This window comes from Oncorhynchus kisutch, linkage group LG24, assembly GCF_002021735.2.
Source record: "Oncorhynchus kisutch isolate 150728-3 linkage group LG24, Okis_V2, whole genome shotgun sequence".
NCBI lineage: Eukaryota > Metazoa > Chordata > Actinopteri > Salmoniformes > Salmonidae > Oncorhynchus > Oncorhynchus kisutch.
The window spans coordinates 20,892,310-20,917,016 of NC_034197.2; the positions used below are offsets into that span (position 1 = coordinate 20,892,310).

The 24,707-nt window shown below is 42.7% G+C and overlaps 1 protein-coding gene across 1 annotated transcript; it reads right to left on the reverse strand.

The window, feature by feature from the left end:
• Window positions 1-9,400: 9,400 nt before the first annotated feature.
• tmem240a (transmembrane protein 240a) lies at window positions 9,401-24,254 on the reverse strand. Its single transcript, XM_020459973.2, has 4 exons — window positions 24,175-24,254; window positions 23,654-23,760; window positions 18,549-18,757; window positions 9,401-10,518 (listed from the first exon to the last, which is right to left on the reverse strand). Exons 1-4 carry the CDS (start codon window positions 24,229-24,231, stop codon window positions 10,364-10,366), a joined length of 528 nt encoding a protein of 175 aa, XP_020315562.1. The 5' UTR covers window positions 24,232-24,254; the 3' UTR covers window positions 9,401-10,363.
• Between the last annotated feature and the right edge of the window lie 453 nt (window positions 24,255-24,707).

Consider the following 24,707-nt stretch of genomic DNA (forward strand, 5'->3'; position numbering starts at 1 on the left):
AAGAATGTGTCTGTTTTTTATGATTGTGTTTTGCTTTTTGTGTATTGTTGTGTATAATAACATGTATTTGAAGGTGTTTATTGTATTTTGTGGTTCTGTACAGGGGTCATCTGGAAAACAGACTTTGGTCTCAGCTTTGACTCCCTCTCAAAATAAAGGTTACATAAGATAATTTCCAGCAGCACCCCAACATCAACATATGTGATGTTTTGTAGTAAAGGAAGATAAGTGTTTCCAATGACATCATCAGTGTTATTGACCAATTGTGAGTAGGGCCTGCCTACTAATTGTCGACTAACTGGTTGATGTCATTGGAAACACTCATCTTTTTTTACTACAAGACATAGAAATGCGCATTTTCGCTTATGTTGATGTTGGGGTGGTGCTGGAGATAATGAATATGAAGTAGAACATTTCCATTTAAATGCTTTCAATATTTGTATATGAATTTCTACAATTTATTGTTGGTTCTGTTGTTTTAAGTCATTGAAATTTGGCGCTATTGACCTTTTAAAAATTTGCCCCATGTATATTGTGTAATTTACTGATGGTCCCTAACCAGCCCCCATAGGGATATCAACTGTTAACCTAAATTGACCATGGGCATTACAGTCGGGTCACGTCCAGCTGAGCTCTGAACTGATGATTACTTGGGTGCTGCCAGCTGTGGGTATGTGGAAATAAACCCAGCCCAAGGAAAATGATTACTATACCCTTCATTCCGTGACATGCCCTTTTTCTCTATTATCTCGCAAATCTCAGTTTTGTATGAGACTGACTTTATGACCAAAATGATCCCATTTACAGTTTTCACACAATAATAAATGTTTCTTACTCATATCAATGCCACATAGAGTTTTCAAAACGAGAAGTTGCATTTTAGGGGCAGTTGTTCTTTAATTGCCCAAGTTAAATGGGTTTTCCATTACATTTTAGATTTTACTGATGGTTTTGTCACATAAATTGTTGCAATAATATAGAAAATATGCCCAATCTGGTTTTGGCGTATGCTCTGGTCTAGACAGTTGAGATGCGGATAAAAGATATGATGAGATGCGGATAAAAGACAGATTATTTGATAATTGACAGCCGATCACCGATCATCATGTCACCGGCATCATTCAAATGATCTGTTTGCATAAGACCTGTCGTGAGTTTTTTTTAAATGCATCAGGTAATTCAGCTGCATTAAATGGTTGGATTAAACCTGGTTAATAATGGTGTCTTATTGCACTTTTAGAGTGGACGCCATAAGAAAATGACAACAGATCGGACCTGTATACATCTCAACATCAAATGGACTGGGATGGAGCGCCCTATTACAATTCCACCACTTTTCAACACCATTCATTATCTCCAGCACCATACCAGTGTGTGCCTATTATAAAACAGCACATTTCTATGATCTGTGGTTAAAAAGATAAGAAGAAAGTTGTAACGGCGTTCTTCGTTTGTTGAAAGAGAGTCGGACCGAAATGCAGCGTAAGGTGGTTACTCATGTCTTTAATGAAGAAAAAAATGACGATACATGAAATAACTAATAAATACAAAAACAACAAACGGAACGTGAAACCTATACAGCCTATCTGGTGAAACTACACAGAGACAGGAACAATCACCCACGAAATACAAAGCGAAACTCAGGCTACCTAAATACGGTTCCCCATCAGAGACAACAAGAATCACCTGACTCTGATCGAGAACTGCCTCAGGCAGCCGAACCTAACTAGACACACCCCTAATCATTAGCAATCCCAATCCTATAAAACCCCAATGCGAAACACAACACGTAAACCCATGTCACACCCTGGCCTGACCAAAATATATAACGAAAACACAAAACACTATGACCAAGGCGTGACAGAACCCCCCCCCCCAAGGTGCGGACTCCCGGACGCACCTAAAAACCATAGGGAGGGTCCGGGTGGGCGTCTGTCCATGGTGGCGGCTCCGGCTCGGGACGTGGACCCCACTCCATAAATGTCATAGTTCCTCCCCTTCGCGTCCTGGGATAATCCACCCTCGCCGCCGACCATGGCCTAATAGTCCTCACCCAGAACCCCACAGAACTGAGGAGCAGCTCGTGACTGAGGGGCATCTCGGGACTGAGGAGCAGCTCGTGACTGAGGGGCATCTCGGGACTGAGGGACAGCTCGGGACTGAGGGGCAGCTCGGGACTGAGGGGCAGCTCGGGACTGAGGGGCTGCTCGGGACTGAGGGGCAGCTCGGGACTGAGGGGCAACTCGGGACTGAGGCAGCTCGGGACTGAGGGGCAGCCCGGAACTGAGGGGAAGCCCAGTACTGAGAGGAAGCCCAGTACTGAGAGGAAGCCCAGTACTGAGAGGAAGCTCAGGTAGGTAGTAGGCTCCGGTAGATCCTGGCTGGCTGGCGGATCTGGAAGATTCAGGTTGACTAGCAGATCTGGAAGATTCTGGTTGACTAGCAGATCTGGAAGCTTCTGGTTGACTAGCAGATCTGGAAGATTCTGGTTGACTAGCAGATCTGGAAGATTCTGGTTGACAGGCTGATCTGGAAGAATCTGGTTGACTGGCAGATCTAGAAGATCATGGCTGACTGGCGGATCTAGCTGCTCTATGCAGACTGACAGCTCTGACTGCTCCATGCAGGCTGACAGCTCCTTGCAGACTGGCAGCTCTTTGCAGACTGGCAGCTCTGGCTGCTTCATGCAGACTGACAGCTCTGACTGCTCCATGCAGGCTGACAGCACCCTGCAGACTGGCAGCTCTTTGCAGACTGACAGCTCCTTGCAGACTGACAGCTCCCTGCAGACTGGCAGCTCCTTGCAGACTGACAGCTCTGACTGCTCCATGCAGGCTGACAGCTCCTTGCAGACTGACAGCTCCTTGCAGACTGACATCTCTGGCTGCTTCATGCAGACTGACAGCTCTGACTGCTCCATGCAGGCTGACAGCACCCTGCAGACTGGCAGCTCCTTGCAGACTGACAGCTCCTTGCAGACTGACAGCTCCCTGCAGACTGACAGCTCCTTGCAGACTGACAGCTCTTTGCAGACTGGCAGCTCTGGCTGCTTCATGCAGACTGACAGCTCTGACTGCTCCATGCAGGCTGACAGCACCCTGCAGACTGGCAGCTCCTTGCAGACTGACAGCTCCCTGCAGACTGGCAGCTCCTTGCAGACTGGCAGCTCCTTGCAGACTGGCAGCTCTGACTGCTCCATGCAGGCTGACAGCTCCTTGCAGACTGGCAGCTCTGACTGTTCCATGCAGGCTGACAGCTCCTTGCAGACTGACAGCTCCTTGCAGACTGGCAGCTCCTTGCAGACTGGCAGCTCTGACTGCTCCATGCAGGCTGACAGCTCCTTGCAGACTGACAGCTCCTTGCAGACTGGCAGCTCTTTGCAGACTGGCAGCTCTGACTGCTCCATGCAGGCTGACAGCTCCTTGCAGACTGGCAGCTCTTTGCAGACTGGCAGCTCTGGCTGCTTCATGCAGACTGACAGCTCTGACTGCTCCATGCAGGCTGACAGCACCCTGCAGACTGGTAGCTCCTTGCAGACTGACAGCTCCCTGCAGACTGGCAGCTCCTTGCAGACTGACAGCTCTGACTGCTCCATACAGGCTGACAGCTCCTTGCAGACTGACAGCTCCTTGCAGACTGACAGCTCCCTGCAGACTGACAGCTCTTTGCAGACTGACAGCTCAGGCTGCTCCGAACAGGCAGGAGGCTCCGGCAGCGCTGTAGAGGAGTAAGGCTCTGATAGCGCTGAACAGGCGGGAGACTCCGACAGCGCAGGAGGGAAGGAAGGCTCTGATAGCTCTGAACAGACAGGAGACTCCGGTAGCGCAGGAGAGGAGAAAGGCTCCGACAGCGCTGGAGAGGCGGGAGACTCCGACAGCGCAGGAGAGGCGAGGCGCACTGTAGGCCTGATGCGTGGTGCTGGCACTGGTGATACTGGAGCGAGGACACGCACAGGAAGCCTGGTGCGGGGAGCTGCTACCGGAGGACTGGAGTGTGGAGGTGGCACAGGATGTGCAAGGCTAGGGATGTGCACAGGAGGCCTGGTGCGTGAGGCTGGCACCAACTTCACCAGCCGACTAACACGCACCTCAGGACGAGTATGGAGCGCTAACTCAGGTGCCATCAAATCCCCGACACGATCCGTCGGACGAATATGGTATCTATAGCACCAAGCTAGCAACTCCCTCATTACTCTCCACTCCACTTTCCCCATTAACTCCTTCACAGTCTCTGCTTCGCTCACCTCTAACACCGGCTCTGGTTCTGGTCTCCTCCTTGGCTCCTCACGATAAACAAGGAGAGTTGGCTCAGGTCCATCTCCTGACTCAGCCACTCTCCCTCTGAGCCCCCCCCCCCCAATACATTTTTGGGGGTGACTCTCGGGTTTCGATCTGCGCCGCCGTGTCTGTTTCTCCAACTCCATTCGCCTATAGCCTTCTTCGCACTGCTCTAGCGAATCCCATGCGGGCTCAGGCACTCTCTCTGGGTCGGCCGCCCACCTGTCGATTTCTTCCCACGTCGTATACTCCATGCCATTGCTGTCCATAACGTCCTCCTTTCGCTGCTCCTGCTGTCGCTGTCTGTTACCACGCTGCTCGGTCCGTGTGTGGTGGGTGATTCTGTAACGGCGTTCTTCGTTTGTTGAAAGAGAGTCGGACCGAAATGCAGCGTAAGGTGGTTACTCATGTCTTTAATGAAGAAAAAAATGACGATACATGAAATAACTAATAAATACAAAAACAACAAACGGAACGTGAAACCTATACAGCCTATCTGGTGAAACTACACAGAGACAGGAACAATCACCCACGAAATACAAAGCGAAACTCAGGCTACCTAAATACGGTTCCCCATCAGAGACAACAAGAATCACCTGACTCTGATCGAGAACCGCCTCAGGCAGCCCGAACCTAACTAGACACACCCCTAATCATTAGCAATCCCAATCCTATAAAACCCCAATGCGAAACACAACACGTAAACCCATGTCACACCCTGGCCTGACCAAAATATATAACGAAAACACAAAACACTATGACCAAGGCGTGACAAACGGTCCCCAAAAAATGCTTCTCGGTTGCTATGTTTCCATCCAATTGGAGACAGATTTCCATGCAAATATTCTAAAATCTGCATAAAAACAGTATGGACATTTTCCCACTAGAGATGTGTTTCCATCAAATGGACTTTTTAAATTTTTAAATTTTATTTAAATTTTAATTTTTTTTCTTCTGTTATTCATAATACAAAATCTACTTACATTGCTACATCAAACGTGTCTAGCAAACCAAACACAGGTATTAACATTAAGCTCAAACATACAACAAATATAAATAAAAAGAAAATACAAAAAAGAAACAATTTAATTACTGTATATTCACTCTGAAAATATCTTATTATAATGATTCATGAAGATGTTATTATTTTTGTTATTCACTAGGGTTAGTATTTTAATAAGATAATTAAATTCAATCAGAAAAATTGGTAGTTTTGGTATATAATTTTGGAAATGTTGTTTGTGTATAAAGTATTTGGCAACAAGAATAAAAAGATTAACAATCATTTCAGTGGTTTTGTTGTCATTGCAATAGTAACATATTATATACTTTATGTTAAAATTATAGGCAGTGTTCATAATGGTAAATAAGTACTTTGCAAGGTTTTCCCAAAATTCAAACACAAATTTACATTCAAAGAACAAGTGAGACAGATTCTCACCTTCTTTTTCACAGAAAACACAGATATCGATAGCCACAAATTTGGAAATCATAGAATTACATGGATATATCTTATGCAAAATGTTGAAGTGCACTTCCTTAACTTTGTTTGGTATACAGTATTTGTAAGGCCTTAACCATGCATTTTTCCAGACAATGTCAGGAATAAGCATGTTCCAGAAAAACTTTCCTCTCGGTGTAAATTGGAATTAAGAATTTGTCTTATATACACTGCTCAAAAAAATAAAGGGAACACTTAAACAACACAATGTAACTCCAAGTCAATCACACTTCTGTGTAATCAAACTGTCCACTTAGGAAGCAACACTGATTGACAATAAATGTCACATGCTGTTGTGCAAATGGAATAGACAACAGGTGGAAATTATAGGCAATTAGCAAGACACCCCCAATAAAGGAGTGGTTCTGCAGGTGGTGACCACAGACCACTTCTCAGTTCCTATGCTTCCTGGCTGATCTTTTGGTCACTTTTGAATGCTGGCGGTGCTTTCACTCTAGTGGTAGCATGAGACGGAGTCTACAACCCACACAAGTGGCTCAGGTAGTGCAGCTCATCAGGATGGCACATCAATGCGAGCTGTGGCAAGAAGGTTTGCTGTGTCTGTCAGCGTAGTGTCCAGAGCATGGAGGCGCTACCAGGAGACAGGCCAGTACATCAGGAGACATGGAGGAGGCCGTAGGAGGGCAACAACACTGCAGCAGGACCGCTACCTCCGCCTTTGTGCAAGGAGGAGCAGGAGGAGCACTGCCAGAGGCCTGCAAAATGACCTCCAGCAGGCCACAAATGTGCATGTGTCTGCTCAAACGGTCAGAAACAGACTCCATGAGGGTGGTATGAGGGCCCGACGTCCACAGGTGGGGGTTGTGCTTACAGCCCAACACCGTGCAGGACGTTTGGCATTTGCCAGAGAACACCAAGATTGGCAAATTCGCCATTGGCGCCCTGTGCTCTTCACAGATGAAAGCAGGTTAACACTGAGCACATGTGACAGAGTCTGGAGACGCTGCGGAGAACGTCCTGCTGCCTGCAACATCCTCCAGCATGACCGGTTTGGCGGTGGGTCAGTCATGGTGTGGGGTGGCATTTCTTTGGGGGGCCGCACAGCCCTCCATTTGCTCGCCAGAGGTAGCCTGACTGCCATTAGGTACCGAGATGAGATCCTCAGACCCCCTGTGAGACCATATGCTGGTGCGGTTGGCCCTGGGTTCCTCCTAATGCAAGACAATGCTAGACCTCATGTGGCTGGAGTGTGTCAGCAGTTCCTGCAAGAGGAAGGCATTGATGCTATGGACTGGCCCGCCCGTTCCCCAGACCTGAATCCAATTGAGCACATCTGGGACATCATATCTCGCTCCATCCACCAACAGACTGCACCACAGACTGTCCAGGAGTTGGCGGATGCTTTAGTCCAGGTCTGGGAGGAGATCCCTCAGGAGACCATCCGCCACCTCATCAGGAGCATGCCCAGACGTTGTAGGGAGGTCATACAGGCACGTGGAGGCCACACACACTACTGAGCCTCATTTTGACTTGTTTTAAGGACATTACATCAAAGTTAGATCAGCCTGTAGTGTGGTTTTCCACTTTCACTTTGAGTGTGACTCCAAATCCAGACCTCCATGGGTTGATAAATTTGATTTCCATTGATCATTTTTGTGTGATTTTGTTGTCAGCACATTCAACTATGTAAAGAAAAAAGTATTTAATAAGAATATTTAATTCATTCAGATCTATGATGTGTTATTTTAGTGTTCCCTTTTTTTCAGCAGTGTATTTATTACAACAAGATTTCTCAAGTAAGCCCACGCCTTCCAATCTGAGTTCTGGATTTACTTTGTGATCATTCCCAAAATTAAGATGACTTTTCATAAGTGTAGTTAGACCACTGGGAACGGCTTTGATCACAGAAATAAACTCTCTGAAAGGTATTGGAAACTCTTTCAATTTGATAAATTGTTCATATGTGAGAATATTACTTTTGTTGTCGAAAATATCAAGAACAAAGTCAATATTTCTCTCATGCCAGCTGGGGTAGAACAATTACTTATTCCTTACAGTTATGTCTGAATTATTCCACAAAAGAGCTTAATGAGGGGAAAAATTATGCAGGAAACAAATAGACTTGTTGTAGATAAAAGGCTGTGTGATGACGTATTGCATATAAAAATAACTTTTGCAGTTACATAAAACTTAGAAATGCTGTTGTATCAAGTTGGCTGGATGTATTTGGGTGGTGGACCATTCTTGATACACACAGGAAACTGTTGAGCGTGAAAAACCCAGCAGATTTGCAGTTCTTGACACAAACCGATGTGCCTGGCACATACTACCATAACCCGTTTGAAAGGCACTTAAATCTTTCATCTTGCCCATTCACCCTCTGAATTGCACACATACACAATCCATGTTTCAATTGTCTCAAGGCTTAAATATTCTTCTTTAATTAACCTGTCTCCTCCCCTTCAACTACCCTGATTGAAGTGGTTTTAACAAGTGACATCAATAAGGGCTCATAGCTTTCATAGATTCACTGGTCAGTCTATCATGGAAAGAGTATGCTCAGTGTATGTGAACAATAAGCAGTCATAATAAATGCATGCATTGTTTATGATACAGTTATAATAAACAATTCTTACAAATGTACCTTGTTTATATCCTATCCTAGTTAACAGGGATGGGTGAAGGGATGGATGCTGAATAGTAAGGTTCCTGGGAAGGCTTTTTCCCCACACACACATACATACACCCTATGTAATTATTTAGTGAAGCTTTACATTTTGCTGAATTGTCTCTATACTCAGGATTTTGGATTGATCAAATGTTTTATATGAGGCACCAATACAGTATGTCACCTTTTATTTGAGGGTATTTTTATAAATATAATTTACTGTTTAGAAATGAAAACATTTTATGTATCTAGTTCCACCATTTGAAGGTGTCATAAGTATTTTTGACAAATTCACTTATAGTGTATTACATTTAGTCAAAGTTACAGAGGTGTAAATTTCATACCACCCCCCAAAATGCTAAACTCCCTTGTTATTGGTAATAATGCAAAGTTAACATGTTTTGGGGACATGATCTTTGTGCATCTGTAACTTTCTCACTCATCACGATTCATGATTCATTCATGATTATCCGTAATGAATGTAGAAGTGTTCAGAAACATATTCTATTTTAATTTACAATAAAAGACTCCAAAACGACACAATACATTATTTACCATTCATTTCTATTGGGCACAACATAATCCAAAACACAACCAATAGAAAATGCAAATGCATCCAACAAGTTTGTAGAGTCACAAGCTTGATTTAGTCATTGTGTGCTAGGAATATGGGACCAAGTACTAAACTTTTGACTAAATTGAACTAAGGGAATTGTCCAAATACTTATGACACCTTCAAATGGGGGGACCAGATACATTAAGTGCTTGAGTTTATAAACGGTAAAACAGATATGTATGAAAATACCCTCAAATAAAAGGTGTCATTCTGTACTGTCACCTCATATAAAACATTTGATCTCAAATTCAAAATGCTGGAGTATAGAACCAATTTAAAAGATTTAACTTGACTACTAAATAATTGTGTGTGGAAGCGTATCTATTGAACAGTATATCTGCTGATGTTGAGGCAATGACACATTCAAACATTAGGGGTCACTGTTGCTTTTCAATGGCACTTTTAATAAAACAGACATTTTATCCTCACAACAGCAATGTCTGGACAGAGAGGGGAGGGGGACGAGGTGAAGGTTCCCGCTGCTGCTAGGCTGGTTGCTCCTGATAAGTATGAGGCAATTGGATGTAGCAAATTGGGAAGTGCTATTGGACACAGTATTGGGAAGACAAGGGATGTAGTGAACTGTCTCTCCATCTTATCTGGGCTGGCATCAATTTATTTTCTACCTTCTCATAAATAATAACACAGCGCAGAGAACCCTGACCACAAACATATGCTCCCCTCCCCTTCTTATATTTACATGTAAATTAATACATTCATTTAATTCACAAAGTAACAAAGCTAATTAATCTATGTTTTTAGCAGAAATCACACTCTTCAACCCCAGATGGCTGTCATCCTCAGCTTCCCTACCCTCCGTTTATCCTCCCATACAGTCCATCAGCTCTACTCGTAACACTTGACTCATCACACTCACAAACAAACCCCCCCCCCATACCCTGTGTTCCCACTTCCCCATATTTATTAGTATTTACAGAAGCAGCAATCTAATCTTCCCATCACAAAATCTTGAAAAACACCCCTTTCCATTTACCTCCCTCCCACTTTAGAGAAAGACCCTCCCCATAGAGAAAAACCCACACTGTGGCACCCCATTCGTACTCCCCCCACTTTCTGGACACTGCCCGCATCGTACCCATGCCAAGTTTCAACAATGAACACAGAAAATGTGGACATAGACAAGATTTCAGTAGCGACTATCTTCTTCTTCTGCTCGAGTTTGGATTGGTTGGTGCTGACTTGTGTCAGGGTTGTCATAAGAAAGTCTCAGTGACAGGGGTGTTATGAACAGTGAGAGGGCAGTCTTCCAGGGTCTCTGAGGCAGCAGTTGGCCATGGGGCAGTTTGGGGGGGCTGGGTTGGGGGATTCTTGTTTTAGAGTCAGAGGTGGCGTGGGCTGGGGTGGCCGTTGTGGTAGAGCTTCTGCTTGATGTGGACCATGTTGCCACTGGAGTCCTCCAGCTGTCTGAGCTGGGCTCGTCGACGCAGATCTCGAAGGTTGCAGAATGAGGGGAGCCATGACCAAGAAGGGGTGTCTGGTGGACAAGAGGAGAGAGGGAGGTTGTTATAGGAGGGTAGAAACTAGAGTAGAAAGATAAATGATTAGAACATTTATCTCATTGTGGGGTTAATAAGAGAATGGTAGTGCATTTGGTTAGGTATATTAGATGCACAATACTGTATGTCCAAAACATCCTTGATGCTCCCACCAACCTAATTGTTGGTAGTACAATACATCAATCCTACATACTCATGTGTTGCCCATGTAACCGGTGTAAAATAGCTAGCTAGTTAGCAATGTGCACTAGTAGCGTTTCAATTGGTGTTGTCGTTCGCTCTGAGACCTTGAAGGAGTTGTTTCCCTTGCGCTGCAAGGGCCGTGGCTTTTGTTGAGAGCTAGGTAACGATGCCTTGAGCGTTATGGTTGTCGATGTGTGCAGAGGGTCCCTGGTTCAAGCCCAAAATGGGATGGTTGCAATACTGTTACACCCACACATTCATATGCCAAATATAAAATGTTACATTACTATTCTGCCCTAACAAGCAAAAAGGCAGTAGCTGCTCATTTGGTCTAAAAGGAGTTAATGTCATTTTGCTACATTAAATACATGCTTAATCATGTGGACAAGTATCCTGCCTCTATTGTGTTGTGTTTTGAAGAAAATAGGGGTTATGTTAGCAGTAACTGCATAAGGTTACTATGAAACCAAGGTAAATAAAAGCCATTTTTCTCAGTTCCATGCTATGAGCAGTTACTCCTTTTTTTCCTGGTATGGCAGTATTACCCATACTGTATGTGGTATGTACACTATATATACAAGTATGTGGACACCCCTTCAAATAATGGATTTGGCTATTTCAGCTACACCCGTTGCTGACAGGTGTATAAAATCGAGGACACAGCCATGCAATCTCCATAGACAAACACTGTCAGTAGAACAGCCTTACAGAAGAGCTCAGTGACTTTCAACGTGGCACCATGTTAGAATGCCAACAATCCAACAGGTCATTTCGTCAAATTTCTGCCCTGCTAGAGCTGCCCCAGTCAACTGTAAGTGTATAGGAAATCACATTGCAAACTATCACCCTTAAGGAAATCATGAATGTCTCGGATATATTGGAATTAGTGGATATATGGAGGCTTAAATACCCTGAACCAGTGAGATATACATGGCGGAAGCTTTCAAGCTAGTCATCTTGATTACTTTCTTATGTCATTCTCTCTGGCACCAAAAGTTAAAGAAATGTTGATGGGGACAGAATGCAGTCGGATCATAATTGGCATATATAGTACTCTTACAGAATTTCCACGTGTATGGAATATGGGGAAAAATGCACCAAATTAATTTTCAATCTTCAACATAGAAATGCTAACAAAAAAATGTATTGAAACCTGTTACAAATGATGGAGTCACGCATGATTCACTGATTTATATTTTGAAAGAGGAAGTAAAGTACTTTCAGAATATGTTTTCGGCCTCCCGGGTGGCACAGTGGTTAAGGGCGCTGTGCCACCAGAGACCCTGTGTTCGCGCCCAGGCTCTGTCGTAACCGGCCGCGACCGGGAGGACTGTGGGGTGACGCACAATTGGCATAGCGTCGTCCGGGTTAGGGAGGGTTTGGCAGGTAGGGATATCCTTGTCTCATCGCGCACCAGTGACTCCTGTAGCGGGCCGGGCGCAGTGCAGGGCTGGATGGCATACCAGGGGAAGTATACCAAAAAAAATGTATCATATTTTAACCACTCCTATATAAATGGTAGATTATCAGACACGCAACAAGAAGGTCTGATTTCATTATTACTGAAATAGGATCCAAGTGTTATATATAAAGATCCAGCCCATAAAAAAATTGGAGGCCTCTTACACTTCAGTGTTGTGATGCAAATTTCTAGCTAAATGCTTGGCGCATAGAATTAAAAGGGTATTGTCAGATATCATTCATCCTAATCTGACAGGTTTTTTACATGGACAATATATTGGAGATAATGTAAGACAAGTACTGGAAACAATAGAATACTATTACATATCGGGGAAACCAGGCCTGGTTTTCATAGCTGAATTTAAAAACTTTTGATAATGTACGACTGGATAAATGTATAGACTATTTCAATTTTGGAGAATCTCTTGTAAAATGGGTTAAAGTTATGTTTAAAATTGTAAATAATGGCTACATATCAGAAAGTTTTAAACTGTCAAGAGGAATAAAACAAGGTTGTCCACTATCGAGATATCTATTTAATATTATTATGTTAAAATGAGATCCAACAATAGTATTAGGGGTTAGAAACCCATGGATTAAAAACAAAAGTGTCATTGTACGCTGATGATTCATGTTTTCTTTTAAACCCACAATTAGAATCCCTCCACAGCCTCCTAAAGGATCTAAATACTTTTGCTAACCTCTCTGGATTAAAAACAAATTATGATAAGTGTACTACAGTCGGAAGTTTACATACACTTAGGTTGTAGTCATTAAAACTTGTTTTTCAACCACTCCACAAATGTATTGCTGACAACCTATAGTTATGCAAGTCGGTTAGGACCTCTACTTTGTGCATGACACAGGTAATTTTCCCAACAATTGTTTACAGGCAGATTATTTCACTTATAATTCATTGTATCACAATTCTAGTGGGTCAGAAGTTTACATACGCTAAATTATACTGTGCCTTAAAACAGCTTGGTAAATTCCAGAAAATGATGCCATGGCTTTCATAGCTTCTGATAGGCTAATTGACATAATTTCAGTCAATTGGAGGTATACCTGTGGATGTATTTCAAGTCCTACCTTCAAACTCAGTGCCTCTTTGCTTGACATCATGGGGAAATCAAAAGAAATCAGCCAAGAAAATTGTAGACCCCCACAAGTCTGGTTCATCCTTGGGAGTAATTTACAAACACCTGAAGGTACCACATTTATCTGTACAAACAATAGAAGACACGTATAAACACCATGGGACCACGCAGCCCTCATATCGCTCAGGAAGGAGACATGTTCTGTCTCCTAGAGATGAACGTACTTTGGGGCGAAAAGTGCAAATCAATCTCAGAACAACAGCAAAGGACTGTTCGTCAGGAGCTTCATGGAATAGCTTCATGGAATAGATTTCCATGGCCGAGCAGCCTCACACAGGCCAAATATCACAATGCAAAGCGTTGGCTGGAGTGAAGTAAAGCTCACCGCCATTGGACACAGTGGAAAAGGGTTCTTTGGAGTGATGAATCAAGCTTCACCATCTGGCAGCCTGACAGACGAATCTGGGTTTGGCAGATGCCAGGAGAACGTTACCTGCCCCAATTCATAGTGCCAACGGTAAAGTTTGGTAGAGGAGGAATAATGGTCTGGGGCTGTTTTTCATGGTTCGGGCTAGGCCCCTTAGTTCCAGTGAAGGGAAATCTAAATGCTACAGCATATAATGACATTCTGTACGATTCTGGGCTTCCAACTTTGTGGCAACAGTTGGGGGTAGACCCTTTGGTGTGGAAGAACTTGACTGGCCTGCACAGAGCCCTGACCTCAACCACATCAACCACACCATATTAATGCCTATGATTTTGGAATGAGACATTTGACGAGTAGGTGTCCACATACTTTTGGTCATGTTTGTGTATGTTTCAGTTTCTATATCCTGATATGCATGATTAAATAGCGATTTTTAAAAATGATTTAGGATTTCTTTCACCAAGTATATGTGTGAGGTAGAATTTGTAGAAATGTAAGTGCAGGAATTTGTCTCTGTCAGGCTTAGTTGGCGAGGTGAGTCCCGCTGAGACGGCAGAGAAAGAAGACGGAAATCCCAAGGCAGCACACCCACTAGCACATGGCCCTGCTAGAGGCAGGGGAGAGGGGGGAGTACGGGGAGGCAGGTGGTGGGAAGTGGGGGTCGCTGGCCGGGAGGGAGGAGTGAGTTATTTATAGCTGTGAATGGGTATGCAATCCACAAGGACAGTTCAGAAGGGTATCCAAAGGAAAAGAGAGAACGATACAGGTTCTTCTCATTTGAATAAAAGGATGGAGAGATGGAGATGGAGTCAGGGGAAAAATGTAAATGGTAATATAATGCGGAAAATGGGGTGGGGGTAGAAATGTTAAGGTCTTTTTACGGAGGGAGGGAAGGGGGGTCATTGTTATCCAAATCAGAATTTACCTCTTTTGTTATCATATTTTCTTTCCTTATTTTGCTAAATAAAATGTATTTCCACTGATGGTTTCATCACTGATGGTGCCAAAGAATATGAATCAGTTATTCATGAGAAATAGACAGTAAGGTCACCAAAAGGATGCCTTTTAAAGAAAATGGATATAAGGAGATTCAATAACTGAATGGAGAGCAGGAGACACAGATGGAATTAGAAAAAGCTAAAGGAATCAGTGTGCACCTCAATGCAGTCTGTGTCAGTGTGGTGTGCATGTTCCTTCCTCACCCGCCATTCCAGCTGCTCTCACTCTATTTATAGCTCCTTAGGAGAGAGCAATGGTGTGTGTGTGTGTGTGTGTGTGTGTGTGTGTGTGTGTGTGTGTGTGTGTGTGTGTGTGGGGGGGGGGGGGGTGACAGTATATCCACACACCCCTACCTTCCCGCTTCATCAGCCTCACCACTCCCCATCTCGGGGAGGCTAAACAAGTCTGACCCACAATCAATGTCACAGCCAAACACACCAGTGAAGGGGCATTCCCTCCATTCACAAGGATTCCAGCACAAGAAAAGCCATGAGCCACCCCTCTACCTCGAGGGAAACATTTGAATGTAAAATCTGGGTGTATTTTTTTTATGTGGATGTTATGCACTGAATAGCAGATGGGTTGATTCTGTGCTGCAAATATGAAGCAGCTATCTTGACTAATACTTATAGAATCACAGAATCTAAGTCTGGCAATATTTGTATGCTTCACATCTCCAAATTCTTGTTTATCATAAATAAATAATAAGACACATCAAAAGAGTATGGCATCCCTACTTTTTAATGTAGTCTTTTCAAGACATAAAATAATAGGGTTATTTAGTACCCCATCTTTGTGTGGTGGTTTCATATTAATCAGAGGTGATTAATTGGCCATCTCTTACTTTTACAGTGCCTTGCAACAGTATTCATCCCCCTTGGCATTTTTCCTATTTTTGTTGCATTACAACCAGTAATTTAAATGTATTTTTATTTGTATTTCATGTAATGGACATAAACAAAATAGTCCAAATTGGTGAAATGAAATTTAAAAAATAACTTGATTCAAAGAATTCAAAAAAATAAAAAAACGGAAGTGGTGCGTGCATATGCATTCACCCCCTTTACTAAATAAGATCTGGTGCAACCAATTACCTTCAGAAGTCACATAATTAGTTAAATAAAGTCCACCTGTGTACAATCTAAGTGTCACATGATCTGTCACATGATCTTATTATACATACACCTGTTCTGAAAGGCCCCAGAGTCTGCAACACCACTAAGCAAGGGGCACCACCAAGCAAGCGGCACCATGAAGACCAAGGAGCGCTCCAAACAAGTCAGGGGCAAAGTTATGGAGAAGTACAGATCAGGGTCAGGTTATTCAAAAAATCTGAAATTTTGAACATCCCATGGAGCACCATTAAATCCATATTAAAACATTTAAAGAATATGGCACCACAACAAATCTGCCAAGAGAGGGCCGACCACCAAAATTAAACGGACCAGGCAAGGAGGGCATCCATCCGAGAGGCAACAAAAAGACCAAAGATAACCCTGAAGGAGCTGCAAAGCTCCACAGCAGAGATTGGAGAATCTGTCCATAGGACCACTTTAAGCACTCCACAGAGCTGGGCTTTATGCTAGAGTGGCCAGAAAAAAAGCCATTGCTTAAAGAAAAAAATAAGCAAACCCATTTGGTGTTCGCCAAAAGCCATGTGGGAGACTCCCCAAACATATGGAAGAAGGTACTCTGGTTAGATGAGACTAAATTTGAGCTTTTTGGCCATCAAGGAAAATGCCTGGCGCAAACCCAACACTTCTCATCACCCAGAGAACACCATCCCCACAGTGAAGCATGGTGGTGGCAGCATCAAGATGTGGGTATGTTTTTCATCTGCAGGGACTGCGAAACTGGTCAGAATTGAAGGAACGATGGATGGCGCTAAATACAGGGAAATTCTTGAAGGAAACCTGTTTGTCATCAAGAGATTTGAGACTGGGACGGAGGTTCACCTTCCAGCATGACAATGACCCTAAGCATACTGCTAAAGCAACACTTGTGTGCTTTAAGGGGAAACATTTAAATGTCTTGGAAGGGCCTAGTCAAAGCCCAGACCTCAATCCAATTGAGAATCTGTGGTGTGACTCAAAGATTGCTGTACACCAGCGGAACCCATCCAACTTGAAGGAGCTGGAGCAGTTTTGCCTTGAAGAATGGGCAAAAATCCCAGTGGCTAGATGTGCAAGCATATAGAGCCATACCCCAAGATACTTGCAGCTGTAATTGCTGCAAAAGCTGTTTCTACAAAATATTGACTTTGGGGGGGATGAATAGTTATGCATGCTCAAGTTTTCTGTTTTTTTTGTCTTGTTTCTTGTTTGTTTCACAATAAAAAATATTTTGCATCTTCAAGGTGGTAGACATGTTGGGTAAATCAAATTATACAAACCCCCCAAAAATCCATTTTAATTCCAGGTTGTAAGCCAACACAATAGGAAAAATGCCAAGGGGGTGAATACTTTTGCAAGCCACTGTATACTCACTAGACATTATGCCCCTCTATTTTCTGACCGTAACAGCAATTGAAATATCCAGGTCACATCACCTCCTTCAGCAATGTTTTATATCTAAAGGATCCAGGCCAGCTACAAAATATAGACCTGTTTTGACATTGAGAGCTGCACAAGATAATGTGTAGCTGAAGCAATTGGATTATTCCAACACATTATAAGAACACTCCATTGGGCAAACGTTGGTTGAATCCACGATGTTTCCTTGTCATTTCAACCAAAAATGATGACGTTCAAGCAATGTGGAAAACTGATTGGATTTGGAAAAAGTCATCAACGTAAGAGAATTTAGTCTTTTTTTCACTGAACTTTTAACCTAAATCCAATGACATGGTGAAAAAATGTTTTCACCTTAGTTGACAACTCAACCAAATGTAAATCAAAACTAGACGTTGAGCTGACGTCTGTGCCCAGTGGGACTGGACAAGTTATTGAATCAGGAGAAGAAGTATGGACAAGAAGTCCTCTAATATGTAATATGTTCACATTGGCATACACTCTCCCCCAGTGAGGTCTGGCTTGCTAGACTAACATTGGTAAGAATTGAGACAGTTAATAATTATATGTCTTCCTGGTGTACAGACACATGCCCTCTGTGCTACGGGTAAGGAATCTTTGTTTCAGTGAATCAGTATGTACTGAACATATGACATCTGAGGGCAGCAATATTTCCACAGCATAATTAACATTACAGTTTCACTATGCCTACTTTACACACATATCTATCCCCCCTCAACGGACACAAAGTAATATTTTTCCAAATTCCTTCTCCCAGTTATACAGTAGTAATTACCTGTATAATGTCTTAATTCTAATTCATGACCACAACACACTGTATACAGTACTGTACAGTAAATATCCTGTGAGACAATACATTTATTCTGGAATATACTTTTCCCCTATGAATGCTTCTTTGAGTAAACAACTGAGCCCTTATGTCCTCAAGTTCTGTAAAGTTTCCCATAACCATCACTTATAGCCAGGTGTGTTGCGCCCACCCAAGAAAGCCTGGTTTCAATGAATGGTACAGTGGTCAATAGCAGCCTGTATGTCAATTCTGGGCATTTGCACACCCACGTTACATCCCCAAGAAAATATGTAGGAGAAACACTGATCAATATGGCAGTCGAAATATTAACACATACACCACATCACTCAACATCTCTCTTTTCGCAGACGTGGGAATCAACCAAACAATACTTCTGTCATCAGATGATTGAGAAATGTTTTTCTCATTCTGCTGCACATTTTGTCAACCTTGTTGACGTTCCAGTCAGTCCATATAGAACTTTTCCCAGTCAAACAGACCAAGTCTCTGGTTGACTCACCATAGTAGCGACTGGCTCTCCATGCCCTGACAGCACAGTGCAGCACTCCGTCCAGCCACAGCAGGAGCCAGCTGATACAGAATCCCAGCAGCAGCCCCAGCATCAGGTCCATCTCCTGCTTGGTCACGCTGTCACTCACAAAGTAGTTCTCCGACGAGTCCACCAGAGAATGGTCCCCATTGTACGGGATCACGTAGTGGACATGATGCCTGGAAGAGACAAAGCCGGAGGTTAGAAAGTGTTAGTGGTGGAGGGAAGAACAAGGAAAAGAGGGGATAGGGCAAGGGAGGACAAATTAGGGGGTGTAGGTGATGAAATTGAATTCTCAACACTGATTTGGTACAAATGGGAGAATACAAAGGCATGGAATACATGCTGAATTTACACAGTACAGTGCTGGTAAATAATAATTTCCAGAAAGGTGTGTAGCCTGTCTTCTGTAAATGATTACCATTACTTTTGTCACAAAGTGTTATCCAAGCCTAACATAACGATCTACCTAACGTGCCCCTCGAAGGCACATCTCATAAAATGACAACCTGAGGTTTACAAGCAGTAAAGGAATGACATTGGATGTGGCCTCAGGCCTGACTAGGTGTGCATCATCGTCAGGATGACGCCTCAACACCACATGCACTAAAAGTAGGCTTTCAAGATCAGATGGCCCCTCATCAGACTGTCTATTCCATGAAATGTTTATACTGAGAGGATAAACATTTTAGGTAAAATTAGTAACTCTTGTTGAAGAGCATTTTCAGGTCACTAAAAGATAAAGTGGCTGTGTGCCAAATGGCACCCGTTTCCCTACATAGTGCACTACTTTTGACCAGAGCCTGGAAGCAGACACTGTGTCACTCGCTTTCAATTGGCTTAATTAAAGGCAATGACAACCAGTGTTGTATGCAATTGTTGGGATCTAGTTTAGGACTCTATGTACTGTATTTCCCCAGGAACAGGAAGGTAACAAGCACAAGTATGAACATATATAATTCATTCAAAGCTAGGAATATTGTGAGCATTGCACATTGAATATTGAGTATCAGAGATTTTATCAATATTTAAAAATGACTTAAAATAAACCACAAAAAAAATGCTGCTATGATAGACAGCGATAATGTTCACTGAAAACAATATTAATGCAATAATTTCAACGATTTTACTTATTTACAGATCATATAAGGAAATCAGTCAATTTAAATGAATTAATTAGGCCCTAATCTATGGATTTCACATGACTGGGCAGGGGCGCAGCCATGCCTGGGAGGGCATAGGCCCACCCACTTGGGAGCCAGGCCCACCCACTGGGGAGCCAGGCCCAGCCAATCAGAATACATTTTTCCCCAAAAGCGCTTAATTACACACAGAAATACTCCTTCATTTCATCATCTGTCCTGGTGGCTGGTCTCAGACAATCCCGCAGGTGAAGAAGCCAGATGTGGAGGTCCTGGGCTGGCGTGGTTACACGTTGTCTGTGGTTGTGAGGCCAGGTGGAAGTACTGCCAAATTCTCTAAAACAATGTTGGAGGTGGCTTATGGTAGAGAAATTAACATTCAATTCTCTGTGAACAGCTCTGGTAGATATTCTTGCAGTCAGCATACCAATTGCACACTCCCTCAAAACTTGAGCCATCTGTGGCATTGTGTTGTGCGACAAAACTGCACATTTTAGAGTGGCCTTTTATTGTCCCCATCACAAAGTGCACCTGTGTAATGATCATGCTGTTTAATCAGTTTCTTGACATGCCTATCAGGTGGATGGATTATCTTTGCAAAGGAGGAATGCTCACTGACGAGATCTTTTATTTCAGCACATGAAACATGGGACCAGCACTTCCATGTTGCGTTTATAATTTTGTATAATAAAAAAGAAAATGTCGGTCTAAAGGCATACAGGCCTAATATAGCACATTACTGAACATTAACTATGAGGAAATCTTGAAATGAGAGCGAGTGAGAGAGAGGCCCTCTCAAAAGTTTGGCCAATATTATTGTATGATGATCTTAGTAACACTTCATGACCCATTACTAATCTTACTAACACTTCATGACCCATTTCTCAGGTTGTTAGACTGTAGGCAGTCAAAACAAAGGAGCAGTATTCATACAGGGCCAAGAGCAGATTTTCTTCTCTTCTGTGAATGTTAGTTAAGTGAACAATTTGTTTCAGATTCTGCACTGAACAACAATGACCCAACACGTACATAAAGCTACAATATATGCAGTGCCTTGCAAAAGTATTCACCCCCTTGGCGTTTTTCCTATTTTGTTGCATTAGAACCTGTAATTTAAATGTATTTTTTGTATTTCATGTAATGGACATACACAAAATAGTCCAAATTGGTGAAATGAAATTGAAAAAATAACTTGTTTCAATAAATAAATAAACGGAAAAGTGGTGCGTGCACATGAATTCACACCCTTTGCTATGAAGCCACTAAATAAGATCTGGTGCAACCAATTACCTTCAGAAGTCACTTAATTAGTTAAATAAAGTCCACCTGTGTGCAATCTAAGTGTCACATGATCTGTCACATGATCTCAGTATATATACACCTATTCTGAAAGGCCCCAGGGTCTGCAACAACACTAAGCAAGCGGCACCACGAAGACCAAGGAGCTCTCCAAACAGGTCAGAGACAAAGTTGTGGAGAAGTACAGATCAGGGTTGGGTTATAAAAAAATATCATAAACTCTGAACATCCCACGGAGAACCATTAAATCCATTATTTAAAAAATGGAAAGAATATGGCACCACAACAAACCTGCCAAGAGAGGGCTGCCCACCAAAACTCAAAGCCCAGGCAAGGAGGGCATTAATCAGAGAGGCAACAAAGAGACCAAAGATACTCCACAGCAGAGATTGGAGTATCTGTCCATAGGACCACTTTAGGCCGTACACTCCACAGAGCTGGGCTTTAAGGAAGAGTGGCCAGAAAAAAGCCATTGCTTAAAGAAAAAAATAAGCAAACCCATTTGGTGTTCGCCAAAAGCCATGTGGGAGACTCCCCAAACATATGGAAGAAGGTACTCTGGTTAGATGAGACCAAATTTGAGCTTTTTAGCCATCAAGGAAAATGCTATGTCTGGCGCAAACCCAACACCTCTCATCACCCCGAGAACACCATGCCCACAGTAAAGCATGGTGGTGGCAGCATCATGCTGTGGGTATGTTTTTCATCTTCAGGTAGAAGGAAACTGGTCAGAATTGAAGAAATTATGGATGGCGCTAAATACAGGGAATTCATGAGAGAAACATGTTTCAGTCTTCAAGAGATTTGAGACTGGGACGGAGGTTCACCTTCCAGCAGGACAATGACCCTAAGCATACTGCTAAAGCAACACTCGAGTGGTTTAAGGGGAAACATTTAAATGTCTTGGAAGGGCCTAGTCAAAGCCCAGACCTCAATCCAATTGAGAATCTGTGGTGTGACTTAAAGATTGCGGAACCCATCCAACTTGTAGGAGCTGGAGTAGTTTTGCCTTGAAGAATGGGCAAAAATCCCAGTGGCTAGACGTGCCAAGCATATAGAGACATACCCCAAGAGACTTGCAACTGTAATTGCTGCAAAATGTGGTTCTAGTGAATAGATATGCATGCTTAAGTTTTCTGGGTTTTTTTGTCTTGTTTCTTGTTTGTTTCACAATAAAAATGTTTTGCATCTTCAAAGTGGTAGGCATGTTGTGTAAGTCAAATGATACAACCTCCCCCCAAAAAATACATTTTAATTCCAGGTTGTAAGGCAACAAAATAGGAAAAATGCCAAGGGGGGTGAATACTTTCGCAAGCCACTGTAGTTTTTCAGACTCAGGCCTAAACTTGCCTTTATCCATGGCTTAATATTCTAATGAATTACAGAACCAGTCAAAAGTTTGAACACACATACTGATTCAAGGGTTTTTCTTTATTTTTTCTATTTTCAAAATTGTTGAATAATAGTGAAGACATCAAAACTCTGAAATAACACATGGAATCATGTAGTAACCAAATAAGTGTTAAACAAATCAAAATATATATTTTATTCTTTCAAGTAGCCACCCTTTGCCTTGATGACAGCTTTACACACTCTTGGCATACTTGCCTAGGAACTTACTTTGTTAAGGTCATAGGACTGAAAATGAACGAATTCAACAACCCCATGTCACTAACAAATACAGTCATGGTTGGTTACGCTACAATTTAATCGAAAAGGCACATTGGGAAATTATTGGAGGCGTGGCTTAGTGGGGGCATTCAATTTAAGTATACCTTTCTAAAAATAAATGCATGTTTTATTGTATTTCTCATAGTACTGCTCACTTCAGCTATTTAAGTTTCTTAACAACATTTAGGTGATCGTTTTCCTCAAAATATTTGAGTAGAACTTGAATTTAGAAAGATTTTGCAGTGTTGCAAGGAGTCTCTACCAGCAATTGTGAAAATGTGAGGCCACATATAACTTTTACAGGTCTAATCACAACAGCAATATGATACCTGGCCTAATCACCATTCAACTATAGTTATTTGATGTTTCATTCCATTTTCAGCCTTCATAACATGGGTTATCAATAATAGATCACTGTATACCTATATATTATAATTCTCACAACTGATTCAATATAGGTAGGCCTAATGTCCTCTCTCCAAAAACATTTCCTCCTAAAAATATGGTAATATTGCAAATGCAAAACAGCACGAGAACGATCATTGAGAGCTGTCTTCGTTTAAAATGATTCCTTAGCCCATTCCTCATAAATCATAACATACTTTATTTATGGCTCAACCACCTTGTATGCAGTAAAAGACAAATCACTGAATATAGGCTTGAAAACACCGTCACAACCTAGGCATCACAAACATGAGGCTGTAGCCTACCATCAGACACACATATACCTCGAATAAAACCACAGTCGACATCAATTAGGCACATTTTCAAGAGATGATGCATGGAGCAGGTTGTTATTAAAACCAACAGTTCAGCAGGAGAAATCATTCGAGAGGCCTATTGAGGGATTATGATTAGACGAGAAAAATAGCAGCCTTCTTGACTCTGTTAGGCGACCCTTTTATTGCAGATGCAGCACATTGTATCTATCCAAATGAATCAATCTATTATATTGTTTTTTACCTTCCACAGTTGCAATGACAGACGCGGTCTTCCCCTCGTAAATGCGGTAAGATGTAGTTGTGAAAGCGATCCAGTAGTGCGTTCATGTCCATTAAACAGGCTATCGCCTGCAAAGAACCAAAAGAGTCAACACAATAACTATTCCCAACACAGCAGCACCATTATATGACTTGCATTAAGCTAAAGTCCATATAAGAGAAAATAGAAAAATCCATTTGGAAACCCACCTTGCAATCATTTGCGAGGGAAAACTCCCTCGCTCTTATTAAATGGTATTTAGATGATTTATTCATGATAGCCATGTAATTGTTGGCAGACTATGTGTAGCCTACTTCCTCAAGTCTATATGCATTTAACCATAATTATTTTCAGTGTCCTTATATAAAATGTGCTCTGTAGTTGTAATATCTAGCCTATAACTACATTATTCATTATTATAGGCTACACAAGTAAAATCATATATATCATTGCTGTAGGCGTTAAACACACATGCGGGGTGCAAAAAAAAGTGGATCTCTTACCATTACAACTGAAGCGCCAAGAATCATAAAAATCATGGTGGTTGTGATCATATGCATCAAAACTTCCAAACTCGCCGCTGTTCTCTAGCCTTCTCTACCCGCCGCACTGCAAACGCTGGGCTTTAGGCGCTCTGTCCCGGGAGGAGACGGTCATTGAGGCGCCCTTACTGCACCTGACTCTCCGTCCCTCCAAACTCGCCAGGTTGGAGTGCAATTAACCAGTGCACAGGGGATGAGATCGCCCAGTCTCCCTCAGTACCCCCTTTGACACACGCACTCACGGTCTTCACAGTCTACACCCCATCCAGTGATGCGTCGATTCGATGACGCGGACCGGGTCGTGGACTGTACTGTGCCGCGGTTGCTGTGGCGGGAACGGCGAAAATAGGATGCTGGTGGAGAGGATGTCCTAGCCTGACTACAAATGCAATGATGTTCTTTTCCCGGAAGGCCAGGTACCGTTCTCATTCAAAAAAAACCTCAGCAAACAGGAGAAAGGGTGATCCGGTCGCCTCATGGGGATGTCCCTGGCT

Excerpts from the sequence above, each read along its gene's own strand:
- tmem240a (XM_020459973.2), bottom strand. The coding sequence starts at position 24,231 with ATGCATATGATCACAACCACCATGATTTTTATGATTCTTGGCGCTTCA. Across the intron at positions 23,761-24,174 it reads TTGGCGCTTCAGTTGTAATG|GCGATAGCCTGTTTAATGGA; the intron begins GTAAGAGATCCA and ends GGTTCTTTGCAG. Across the intron at positions 10,519-18,548 it reads GAGAGCCAGTCGCTACTATG|ACACCCCTTCTTGGTCATGG; the intron begins GTGAGTCAACCA and ends CTTGTCCACCAG.